Consider the following 13,000-nt stretch of genomic DNA (forward strand, 5'->3'; position numbering starts at 1 on the left):
TTTCTTGCGTTGGAAGGTCTTAGCCCTCTTGGATGCCTTATCAGTCTTCTTCCCTTTGTTGTTGAATTGAGAATTCCTTTTGCGCTTGAAGCCCGAAGCCTTGCGTGAACTCGATTCAGCAACATAAGCATGGGTAGAGGATCTCGCAGCCTCTAGGCGCTCATCCTCTAATTCCAAATGACGCGCAATATCATCAAAAGTGACAATATTCTCATTATGTGTCATATTGATCTTCATATGCTCTCAATTGTCAGGAAGAGACCTTATAACAGCCTGAACTTGCTGTTCATAAGTAAGGGAGTGACCTGCTGACTTCAGCTCACGGATTATGTTTGACATCTCCCGAAGATGCTGCCTCATCGTTACATTTGGGCGCTTTCGGAATGTGTCAAACTTGATGGTGAGTCTCCTTAGTTTAGTGGCAGATGTACCACCAAACTTATCTTTCAAAGGAACCCACATAGCTTGAGCTTTATCATAACTTTCGAACTCACACATAAGATCATCTTGCATACTGCTTAGCAACGTGATGCGAGCAATGCTATTTTTCTTTTTCCAAGCTTAATAAGCTTCCAGATCTCTCCTGTGTTGAGCTGAAGTTCCATGCTCACGTTCATCTATGGTATGGTTGAGGGTTTCCAAAACCTCTTACTCCTCAAGGATGTACTGAACATTTCGGTGCCAAATATCATAATTGTCACCGTTCAGCTTCTCACCCTCATTGAGGTCAGCCACAATGGTCTTGGATGCCGAAGCCATAATCAATTGCTATAACACATTGACATAATAAATGCAGAATCAATACTAGCACACTTTCCAAAGTAACACACATATTTAATTTGCAGCAAAGACAAACTAAATTAATGATAATTCAACAAAAGACACAAAAGCAAAAGTTCACTGTGTTCCCAATCAACTTCCATGTACAATTGTTCTATTATCATTAATTAGTTTAATTTGCGCAAATTTTAAGTCATTGGTGAGAACTCCCTCGAATTCTACCAACCTACGAACTCCCACTAGGAAAAAATAATTACATGATCTTATGTAATTTCTACATTTTTCCATTAACACAAAAAACATAGCATGATAATAACCAACATATAAACAACAATCATGCTTCAACTATAATTAAAATCGCAATTCAACATGTAATGGATTTCCTCCCATTGTTCGAATTTTCTAGCAACTAGAAAATTGCAATTATATTAAAAATATATACATGATATCATCAAACCAAGCTCTACACAACATATATGACATCATTTGCACACAAGTTAGCTATTGTATTTCCTAAACCATAAGAAAATACAAGCTACAAAATGAATAAATTATGCTTTAAACCCCAAAAAATACACGTACATAGGGTTTTCTACGCATTTTCATACATTTATAAAATTCAACTATCAAAAATAACTATACCATAGTGCATATCACATTCATACGAACCAAATGCTAATGACCATGCTCCAATCGGAGCTAGCACGCCCCCCCACGTGCCGCCTGAGTGCGCGGTGCGTGTGGTGCACACGCCAGCGAGCCAAACGGCTCCTGGCCAGTCTGACCGGTCCGACCGGTGACCGGTCCGACCGGTTTGACTGCTGGACTGGTTGACCGGTTCGACCCATTGACCGGTCAACGGACGGGTCGGTCGGGTCGGGTCGCGTCGGGTCAACCTCGGGTCAGGTCGGGTCATGGGTTGGTTCGCCGACCAGTGACTGGCCGGCCAACTTTCGCCGGCGTTGACGTCATCGATGACGTCATCCAAGCAATTACCGACCATTTGATGACGTCATCCGTGACGTCAGCACGCGTTGCTTCGTCGACGCGCACATGATGCTCACACGTCGGTTCGCTTACGCCAGTGTGTGACGTCACGCACCGATTCACTGGCGTGCCCAACGCGTCAGGTGCGTGGCGCCCACGCGCAGTGGCTTCTGGCCGCGCGTGTGGGTGCATCCGATGTCCTCCGGCCGCGCTCGAACCACCGTCGGACTCGTCTCAACGAGTATTTTCACCATGTATATTCAAAAGTTGATTTTGGCCAAAAAAAATATTTTGAAATTGGCGAAAATCGCACGGATGCACGCAACCCCGAACCCGTTCTTCACTTTGGTTTGATTTTTCGACGATTCACATATCAATTTCAATTAATAAACATCCAACCAGTATATATATCATACTCTTGATCCCGATATCAAATGATGAACTGGAAAATTCGATGAAAAATAAGGTAGAAACCACGACCAGGCTCTGATACCAATGTTGGAATTCAAGTCGGCGGGAGACGACTTACCGGATTCCAATGCGCAAACAGTAAATAGCCCCAAAACGAACGTTGAATTGCCGATGAAACATGAACAACACTTCCTCACGTTAGTCTGGATGCAATCACAAGGAAAACACCCTATTTCCACAGCGTAAATGCCGATTGTTCTTGCAAAAGTGAAAATGGAATACCTTCTTCTTCTTTGGAAATGGAGAGAAAATTTTGGTGCGAATGATCTGCTAACCGGTCCAACGGTTGTGTTCGGGGGGCTTTTATACGTCTCCCTTCATACCCCTCCATTAGTGTCTTTCCATCGTAACGCATCAAGACGAAACGGTGCGTTCCAATCGCACCCCATCATGGACGTACCAACTAAAGTACAACAAGGCCCATTTGAGGAATAAGAAGAAGTTCACTGAACAAAACATAAATGATTTGGGAGTGGCTCCTTTTACCTATTTGTCCGCAAATACAATAATAAGACAGGAAGAAGACATTGCTCAACCAATATCAAGAAGGTCCGTTGATAACGATGCTTGTGAAGAATCATGCTTCTTTGAACCTTAAATTGGAATTCTGTTTCTTTCATTTGTAACCTGTTTATGGAATTAGGTTCTAGAACATCTCATGCACAAAGCTATAGATCATATTAGGAATATCGAAATTCATTAGGATGCTTGCAAGCTCAAGTACATGACTGACTCCACTTGGTGCTTATTAGTTTGTTGTCCTTTATTTTTTTCCCTCGATTATAAGATAGTTAAAAGGCACCAGAGTCAATTTACATCACATATAAAAGGACTCTACTCCCCCACTACCAGCAAGCGGTGGCGGACTAGCCTCAACGCCCGGTGTAGCCTCCTGCATTTACATGTCCGCCCTTTCCGCCCGATCCACTTGATCCAGCAAAGACACTCCAGCGTGCTGAACCTGCTCCGCCGTTGGCATTTCCGCCCCCTGCTCCATCTACACGTCCGCCCTCTCCACCCGATCCACTTGATCCACCAAAGATATTCCCGCATGCTGAACCTGCTCCGCCGTTGGCATTTCCTGGCGGATATACCAGATTTCCTCCAGGCTGGCCGCCATGGCCAGGTCCATAGCCGCCTGCGCCGGGGCCGTACCCGCCTCCGCTGGGGCCGTACCCACCTCCGCCGGGGCCGTACCAGCCTCCACCGGGGCCGTACCCACCTCCACTAGGGCCGTACCAGCCTCCACCTGGGCCGTACCCGCCTCCGCCTCCAACAGGGCCGTACCCGCCTCCACCAGGGCCATACCCGCCTCCACCAGGGCCGTACCCGCCTCCGCCGGGATAGCCGTGCTCAGACATTTTGATGACCCTCACTTAAGGAAATATTGCCCTGCAAAGGTGTGTTGCCAGCTGAGATGGTGTGCGGTGATCGAAAGCAGGGAACACGGGGATTTATATAGGAAAATATTTGACCGGGTGACCAAGGAGTCTCGTGGAGGAGGACCAGTGACTTGGAGTGTACTGCCACGCGGCGACTGACTGGCATCGTCCTAAGGAGTTAATGTTCCCCGCGTTTCAGCCACTATCCATTATCGCGTGCGCGTCGGCCATTTTTCGTTTTCTTGTACAGACTTAGCGCGTGTATTAAACTGAATTTGGACCATTTTATCAAGTGGGATTGACATGGAGGCCTTCAATTTTCTACGGCTCGAATTCGGTTTCGTACCGTCCGGAGGTGAAAATCATGCCTTGAATTCAAGGCCCATTTGAGGAATAAGAAGTTCACTGAGCAAAACATAAATGATTTGGGCGTGGCTCCTGCTACCTATTTGTCCGCAAATACAATAATAAGAGAGGAAGAAGACATTGCTCAACCAATGTCAAGAAGGTCCTGTCCAATCTTCATTAGCTTTTGCACCTAAATTTTCTACCAAGTCTTTCCAATTCAGTACGCGTTTCCAAATTAAGTGTTTGGTTTGCATGTATATTCCACATCGAAGGATCGGGATACGAAGTCTAACTCTAGTCCCTAAAACAACCCGTTCTAGATCCCCACCACAAAAACTTTGGATGTGATTGCTTGAGGAAAACTGAAGTTCATATAATACATCACACATCCAATTCCTTACTAATAGACATATAAGCGTTTGTTCCTTCGTAGAACGACACGTGCTATTCTTCTTTGTTTATCCACTCTCTCCTTTTTTTTTTTCTTGAGCAAAACTAAAGTTCATTTAATACATTACGCATCCAATTCCTTGCCGATAGACAGATAAGGGTTCATTCCTTTGTAAAAACTAAAACAGAAAAAGAAGAAAAATTGATCACGTGCTATTCTTCTTCCTTTGTCCAAACTTTCTCTTGATTTTTTTTCCTTTTTTATTTTCTTTTTTGTGAAAATGCTTCTTATTTAGGAAATTATCAGCATGAGACAAAAAAAAAAAGTAGATTATTCAAATTTGAATCTTAAAAGTGGTAAAAGGATCCAATGTCTCAAATTTGCTTGAGTCATTAGTAAAACAGAAAAAGAAAAAAAAATTGATCACTAGCAATGCACCTTTTCTTCCTTATCTAGGATAGCTATGCGGATTGCATCTCCCATCCATTTACTTATAAAAAAATAAAGAATCTTTCTTTTTTTCTTCCACTATTTAGATTATGTCAAATCCGCTTTTCAAAAGGAGAGAGGCAACAAACTCTTCTGAATGTTAGAGACACGTTTAAGATCATCGTTGATTTGTGGAGAAAATATATGGATGTGATTGCTTGAGAAAAAGTGAAGTTCATTCAATACATCTCGTATCCAATTCCTTGCCGATAGATAGATAACGGTTCATTCCTTCATAAAAACGACACATGCTATTCTTCTTCCATTATCCACTCTCTTTTTTCTATTTTCCTTTTCTTTTTTTTTTGTGAAAATGCTCCTTAATTTAGGAAATTATTAGCTTGAGACCGATCAAATTGTTTTCAGATTATTCGAATTTGAATCTTCCAGGATCAAATGTCTCAAATTTGCTTGAGTCATTAGTAAAACAGAAAAAAAAAAAAAATTGATCACTGACCATGCACCTTTTCTTCCTCATTCGGGATAGTTATGCAGATTGCATCTCCCATCCATTTTACTCATGACAAAAGAAAGAATATTTCTCTTTTTCTTTCACTATTTGGATTATGCCAAATCAGCTTTTCAAAAGGAGAGAGGCAACGCACTTTTTTGAACGATAGAGACACGTTTAAGATTATCATTGATTTGTGGAGAAAACATATGGACTTGATTGCTTGAGCAAAACTAAAGTTCATTTAATACATTACGCATCCAATTCCTTGCCGATAGACAGATAAGGGTTCATTCCTTTGTAAAAACTACACGTGCTATTCTTCTTCCTTTGTCCACTTTCTCTTTTTTCCTTTTTTATTTTCTTTTTTGTGAAAATGCTTCTTATTTAGGAAATTATCAGCATGAGACTTTAAAAAAAAATAGATTATTCAAATTTGAATCTTAAAAGTGGTAAAAGGATCCAATGTCTCAAATTTGCTTGAGTCATTAGTAAAACAGAAAAAGAAAAAAAAAATTGATCACTAGCAATGCACCTTTTCTTCCTTATCTGGGATAGCTATGCGGATTGCATCTCCCAACCATTTACTTATAAAAAAATAAAGAATCTTTCTTTTTTTCTTCCACTATTTAGATTATGTCAAATCCGCTTTTCAAATGATAGAGACACGTTTAAGATCATCGTTGATTTGTGGAGAAAATATATGGATGTGATTGCTTGAGAAAAAGTGAAGTTCATTCAATACATCTCGTATCCAATTCCTTGCCGATAGATAGATAACGGTTCATTCCTTCATAAAAACGACACATGCTATTCTTCTTCCATTATCCACTCTCTTTTTTCTATTTTCTTTTTCTTTTCTTTTTTGTGAAAATGCTCCTTAATTTAGGAAATTATTAGCTTGAGACCGATCAAATTGTTTTCAGATTATTCGAATTTGAATCTTCCAAGTGGTAAAAGGATCCAATGTCTCAAATTTGCTTGAGTCATTAGTAAAACAGGAAAAAAAAAATTGATCACTGACCATGCACCTTTTCTTCCTCATTCGGGATAGTTATGCAGATTGCATCTCCCATCCATTTTACTCATGACAAAAGAAAGAATATTTCTCTTTTTCTTTCACTATTTGGATTATGCCAAATCAGCTTTTCAAAAGGAGAGAGGCAACGCACTTTTCTGAACGATAGAGACACGTTTGAGATTATTGTTGATTTGTGGAGAAAACAAATGGATGTGATTGCTTGAGGAAAACTAAAGTTCATTTAATACATTACGCATCCAATTCCTTGCCGATAGATAGATAAGGGTTCATTCCTTTGTAAAAACGACTAGTGCTAGTCTTCTTCCTTTATCCATTCTCTTTTTTTTTTTTCCTTTTTTTTTTCTTTTTTGTAAAAATGCTTCTTATTTAGGAAATTATCAGCATGAGACTTTAAAAAAAAAATAGATTATTCAAATTTGAATCTTAAAAGTGGTAAAAGGATCCAATGTCTCAAATTTGCTTGAGTCATTAGTAAAACAGAAAAAGAAGAAAAAATTTTGATCACTGACCATGCACCTTTTCTTCCTTATGTGGGATAATTATGAGGATTGCATCTCCCATCCATTTTACTTATAAAAAAATAAAGAATCTTTCTTTTTTTTCTTTCACTATTTGGATTATGTCAAATCAGCTTTTCAAAAGGAGAGAGGCAACCAACTCTTCTGAACGATGGAGACACGTGGAGCACCAGTGAGTCAAAAGGTGATTGAAGGTGGGGAGATATGGGGATTTATATAGGAAAATATCTGACTGGGCGTCCAGGGAGTCACGTGGAGGACCAGTGGCTTGGAGTGTACTGCCACACGGCGACTGATTGGTATCCTCCCAAGGAGTTAACGTTCCCCGCGTTTCAGCCTCTATCCCTTATCGCATCCGCGTCCGCTATTTTTCGTTCTCATGTACAAACGCGTGTATTAAACTGAATTTGGACTGTTCTATCAAGTGGGATTGACATGGAGGCCATCAATTTTCTACGGCTCGAATTCGGTTTTGTACCGTCCGGAGGTGAAAATCGAGTCTTGAATTCAAGGCCCATTTGAGGAATAAGAAGAAGTTCACTGAACAAAACATAAATGATTTGGGAGTGGCTCCTTTTACCTATTTGTCCGCAAATACAATAATAAGACAGGAAGAAGACATTGCTCAACCAATGTCAAGAAGGTCCGTTGATAACGATGCTTGTGAAGAATCATGCTTCTTTGAACCTTCAATTGGAATTCTGTTTCTTTCATTTGTAACCTGTTTATGGAATTAGGTTCAAGAACATCTCATGCACAAAGCTATAGATAATATTAGGAATATCGAAATTCATTAGGATGCTTGCAAGCTCAAGTAGATGACTGACTCCACTTGGTGCTTATTAGTTTGTTGTCCTTTATTTTTTTCCCTCGAATATAAGATAGTTATAAGGCACCAGAGTCAATTTACATCACATATCAAAGGACTCTACTCCCCCACGACCAGCAAGCGGTGACGGACTAGCCTCAACGCACGGTGTAGCCGCCCCCATAACCAGACCCCCCTGCTGCATTTACATGTCCGCCCGCTCCGCCCGATCCACTTGATCCACCAAAGATACTCCAGCGTGCTGAACCTGCTCCGCCATTGGCATTTCCGGCCTGTCCACCTGATCCACCAGTGCCTTGCGCATATACCACATTTCCTCCAGGCTGGCCGCCATGGTCAGGTCCATAGCCGCCTCTGCCGGGGCCGTACCCACCTCCGCTGGGGCCGTACCCACCTCCACCTGGGCCGTACCCGCCTCCGCCTCAAACAGGGCCGTACCCGCCTCCGCTGGGATAGCCGCGCTCAGACATTTTGGTGTCCCTCACTTAAGGAAATATTGCCCTGCAAAGGTGTGTTGCCAGCTGAGATGGTGTGCGGTGATCGAAAGCAGGGAACACGGGGATTTATATAGGAAAATATTTGACCGGGTGACCAAGGAGTCTCGTGGAGGAGGACCAGTGGCTTGGAGTGTACTGCCACGCGGCGATTGACTGGCATCGTCCTAAGGAGTTAATGTTCCCCGCGTTTCAGCCACTATCCATTATCGCGTGCGCGTCGGCCATTTTTCGTTTTCTTGTACAGACTTAGCGCGTGTATTAAACTGAATTTGGACCATTTTATCAAGTGGGATTGACATGGAGGCCTTCAATTTTCAACGGCTCGAATTCGGTTTCGTACCGTCCGGAGGTGAAAATCATGCCTTGAATTCAAGGCCCATTTGAGGAATAAGAAGTTCACTGAGCAAAACATAAATGATTTGGGCGTGGCTCCTGCTACCTATTTGTCCGCAAATACAATAATAAGAGAGGAAGAAGACATTGCTCAACCAATGTCAAGAAGGTCCTGTCCAATCTTCATTAGCTTTTGCACCTAAATTTTCTACCAAGTCTTTCCAATTCAGTACGCGTTTCCAAATTAAGTGTTTGGTTTGCATGTATATTCCACATCGAAGGATCGGGATACGAAGTCTAACTCTAGTCCCTAAAACAACCCGTTCTAGATCCCCACCACAAAAACTTTGGATGTGATTGCTTGAGGAAAACTGAAGTTCATATAATACATCACACATCCAATTCCTTACTAATAGACATATAAGCGTTTGTTCCTTCGTAGAAATGACACGTGCTATTCTTCTTCCTTTATCCTCTCTCTCTCTCTCTCGTGAAAATGCTCCTAATTAGGAAATTATTAGTATGAGACTGATCAAATTGTTTTAAGATTATTCGAATTTGAATCTTAGAAGTGGTAAAAGGATCCAATGTCTCAAATTTGCTTGAGTCATTAGTAAAACAGAAAAAAAAAAAAAAAAATTGATCACCGACCATGCACCTTTTCTTCCTTATCCGGGATAGCTATGCGGATTGCTACTGCCATCCATTTTACTTATAAAAAAGGAAAGAATCTTTCTCTTTTTCTTTCGCTATTTGGATTATGTTAGATAGACTTTTCAAAAGGAGAAAGGCAATTAAATTTTCTGAACGATAGAGACATGTTTAAAGATCACCATTGATTTGTGGAGAAAACATATGGATGTGATTGCTCGAGGAAAACTAAGGTTCATTCAATACATCACGCATCCAATTCCTTGCTGATAGATAGATAAGGGTTTGTTCCTTCATAAAAACGACACATGCTATTCTTATTCCATTATCCACTGTCTCTTTTTTTCCTTTTTCTTTTTCTTTTTCTTTTTTGTGAAAATGCTCCTTATTTAGGAAATTATTAGCATGAGACCGATCAAATTGTTTTGAGATTATTCGAATTTGAATCTTCCAAGTGGTAAAAGGATCCAATGTCTCAAATTTGCTTGAGTCATTAGTAAAATAGAAAAAGAAAAAAAATTGATCACTGACCATGCACCTTTTCTTCCTCATCCGGGATAGTTATGCAGATTGCATCTCCCATCCATTTTACTGATGACAAAAGAAAGAATATTTCTCTTTTTCTTTCACCATTTGGATTATGCCAAATTAGCTTTTCAAAAGGAGAGAGGCAACGCACTTTTTTGAACGATAGAGACACGTTCAAGATTATCGTTGATTTGTGGAGAAAACATATGGACGTGATTGCTTGAGGAAAACTAAAGTTCATTTAATACATTACGCATCCAATTCCTTGCCAATGGTGTCACATCCCTTACCTTAGTCGATTTTAAATGAGATATCCCAAGACTACGTATCGCTGACCATTTCCTTTTCATAAGTACATGCGGAAGTAATTATAAATCCCCAGAAAGTAAAGCAATGGGATAGAAAAGCAGAGCCATAATTTTTCATAATAAAATTCACAACCTTACTTTTATACATAGCACAACCCATAGTATTTTACCATACTATTCACAAATGGTTGATCTCACACCTATTTACAAGAACACAAGGTTCACACAAAACGGGATGGGATCTCAGTCCTCATCCGGGTCATACTCAAGATCCTTCTATGGATCATCTTCTCTTCAAAATCTTCCTCCTCCTTAAGTTTCACATCAAGGTTCTCCTCCTCAAATTCCTCCTCCTCAGGCTCCTCATCAGGGTCCTGAAATGGTTATACAATAACCATTGAGACCACGTCTTAGTAAGTTCTACCCCCTAAGACTCGATTAGTAAACTAATACGCTATATGGGCTGCCTATGCACACATGGGTCAGAGAACTTATCTTGGCCTCAGATTCCACCTGCAAATTAGCACAGTTCAAATAGACACCCAATCATAATATCACGGATCGAAACATTGATCAAATCGACTTAGTCGATTATATGTCAGTCGAACCATCTCTTGATCACTCCCAACCATACTACACAATTTCCAGTATATACCTAGTCATCGAACCACGTATTTTCCCTCAAGCGCCGATTTCGCCAAGACAATGTACCAATCACCCATCCCACATATTTTCAAAGGCGCCTTTTTCGCCAAGATGATGTATACAATAAACACTTTATGTGCATACTCTCTGGCGTCATTTTCGCCGTGGTGATATATTTAATCAGAAAGCCAATATAAACCAATTAAGTACATTCTCCTTCAAGCATTCCAATTACTTTCAGCCACACGGGCACGATACTCGGCACACAAAAATACAAACACATAGCCACAATCTATGCCACACAGGCACATTCTATACCACACAGGCATGATTAATTATCGCCACATAGGCATGATCAATTATCGCCACACAGAAATGATATATATTCAACAATTTACGTGCATTCTCTAAGGCATCCTATATGCCAAAGCGATGTAATAATCGCCAAGCTATGCCACACAACATTTCTTATTATCTTTTATCATACCCGATAAAATATCGTGCATGGGCACATAGTTGGCTTTAGCCAAAATATAATATTTTCCTTTCCATAACTCCCACATTTATAGTCCACTAAAAAAAATGTTGGCATTATCAATCGATGCCCGGTTATTTTTCAATTAATAACCAACATTAATTAATTCAGGAATAATTCCCAAATTCATAGATAATTCAATTCCGCACAAAATAAAGCTCAATTAAATAAACGGACTGCGCCATGACAATCGACATAAAATTCTGGTCGTCGGCTATCTCTGCCTAATTTCCGGAAAATAAATAAATAAATAAATCTAATTTATGCCCGTAATGCCTAATTGGAGCCCGAAACGGGTCGGGAAAAATTCCGAGATGCATTCAATAAATAGGAGTACGTCTCTACTCGCTAATTGCACAATTCAATTGCCTAACATGCATCACAATTATCTAATAATCACTAATCTGCTCTAATATAACTACCTAATTGCACTTAATTAAATCTAATCAACCCTTAAGCATCATTAGCAAACTAAGCAAGGATTAGTGAGCTAAACTCACTTGATTAAAAGCGGAGACTAGATCACCGAGACGGCGGTGCGACGACGGCCGAACTTGGGCTTGTGACGACACCCACGGGCTTGGACCAGGCCTGGAATCGGTCCAACAAATCTCAGCTCAAACTAAGATTTGTTATTGCGTTGGATTAGGCTTGCTTCGCGGCTTGGGCTCGGAACTGGGCTTGCTGAACCTGTGGGCTGAACTTTGAAGATGGGCTGAAACTTGGGCTTTAAATGGGCCTGACCCAAAACTGAAGTTGGGCTGAACAAATGTGAGTTGGGCTTGCGACACTTGCTGGGCTTGACTGAAGATGGACTGCCTTCTTGTGCTGAGATGGGCTGGGCCGAGAAGCTGCGGGCCTTAAAAGGCTTGACTGCTGGGCTACTTAGCTTGGGAAAATTCGACTGGACTGGGCTTGAACGGCTGAAGAAATGGAGATAGGCCAAAGTGCTGCAGGCTTCTGGCCGAACTGCTGCTCGATCGTCGATGCTGGACGAGGGAGCAGCGAATGAAGGAGATGCTGGTCGCTGGGAAACGAAGCAGAGAAAGAGGAAGCGAAGCAGCTTCGTTGATGGTGTCTCGGACGTGTGGAGGAGAACTCCTGGCAGCTTGGAGTCTTCGTTGCTGGATGGTTGACCGGCAAATTGAAGACACGAGGAAGCAAATGGTCTTCGGTGGGATGCGTGGGCGAAGAGGTCGATGGAGCTGCTCGGTCTTCAAGATCAACAAAGCTTCACCTGTTGACTTGGGGATTTCGGTGGAGGAGATGGTAGAGACGTGTGGCTTTAGGGCTGGCGCAAGAGAATTGAACAGAGAGATGAGGAGATGCTGAGGGAAAGAAAAATGAAGGCAGAAGCTTTCGGTGAGGAGAGTTCGTGCGAGGAAGGTGGAAACCAGCTGAGTGTTGGCGTGCAAGCTTGGAAGAGGAAGCTTAAAGTCAATAGTATCATCCAATTACTTCAATGCTTGGTCTCCCAAAGCCCACACACAAATATCTAATGTTTCCTAATTACTTTCTTGCATTAGTATCCCACAATAATATCCAATTTAAAGCCAAAAATGCAGCCCTTAGTCCAATTCCGAATTTCTTTAATTTCAATTCCGAATTTCTTTAATTTTTGGCTCTAATTCTTCATTCGATTCCCTCCGAGTCCTCCTTCTCGGATTCCTCCTTCTCGGCTCTTCAACGAGGTCCTGAAATGGTTTTCCCCAAGCGGGATGAGACTACGTCTCGGCGAGTTCTACCCCACTAAGCCCAATTAGTAAACTATTATACTATAGGCTGCCTAAACACGCACGGGGCGAGAGGACTTAC

At 41.4% G+C, this 13,000-nt stretch overlaps 1 protein-coding gene and 1 long non-coding RNA gene across 2 annotated transcripts; both read right to left on the reverse strand.

The window, feature by feature from the left end:
* Positions 1-3,110: 3,110 nt before the first annotated feature.
* Positions 3,111-3,599, reverse strand: LOC104439598 (glycine-rich protein DOT1). The gene has a single exon (XM_039309587.1). The coding sequence runs from the start codon at positions 3,597-3,599 to the stop codon at positions 3,111-3,113; it is 489 nt and encodes a 162-aa protein (XP_039165521.1).
* A 6,516-nt stretch (positions 3,600-10,115) lies between these two features.
* LOC120291122 lies at positions 10,116-12,605 on the reverse strand. Its single transcript, XR_005548967.1, has 2 exons — positions 11,686-12,605; positions 10,116-10,379 (listed from the first exon to the last, which is right to left on the reverse strand). It is a non-coding gene; the product is annotated as an uncharacterized LOC120291122 (long non-coding RNA).
* Positions 12,606-13,000: the final 395 nt, after the last annotated feature.

This window comes from Eucalyptus grandis, chromosome 3 (genome assembly GCF_016545825.1).
Source record: "Eucalyptus grandis isolate ANBG69807.140 chromosome 3, ASM1654582v1, whole genome shotgun sequence".
Lineage (NCBI taxonomy): Eukaryota > Viridiplantae > Streptophyta > Magnoliopsida > Myrtales > Myrtaceae > Eucalyptus > Eucalyptus grandis.

Excerpts from the sequence above, each read along its gene's own strand:
- LOC104439598 (XM_039309587.1), bottom strand. The coding sequence starts at position 3,599 with ATGTCTGAGCACGGCTATCCCGGCGGAGGCGGGTACGGCCCTGGTGGA.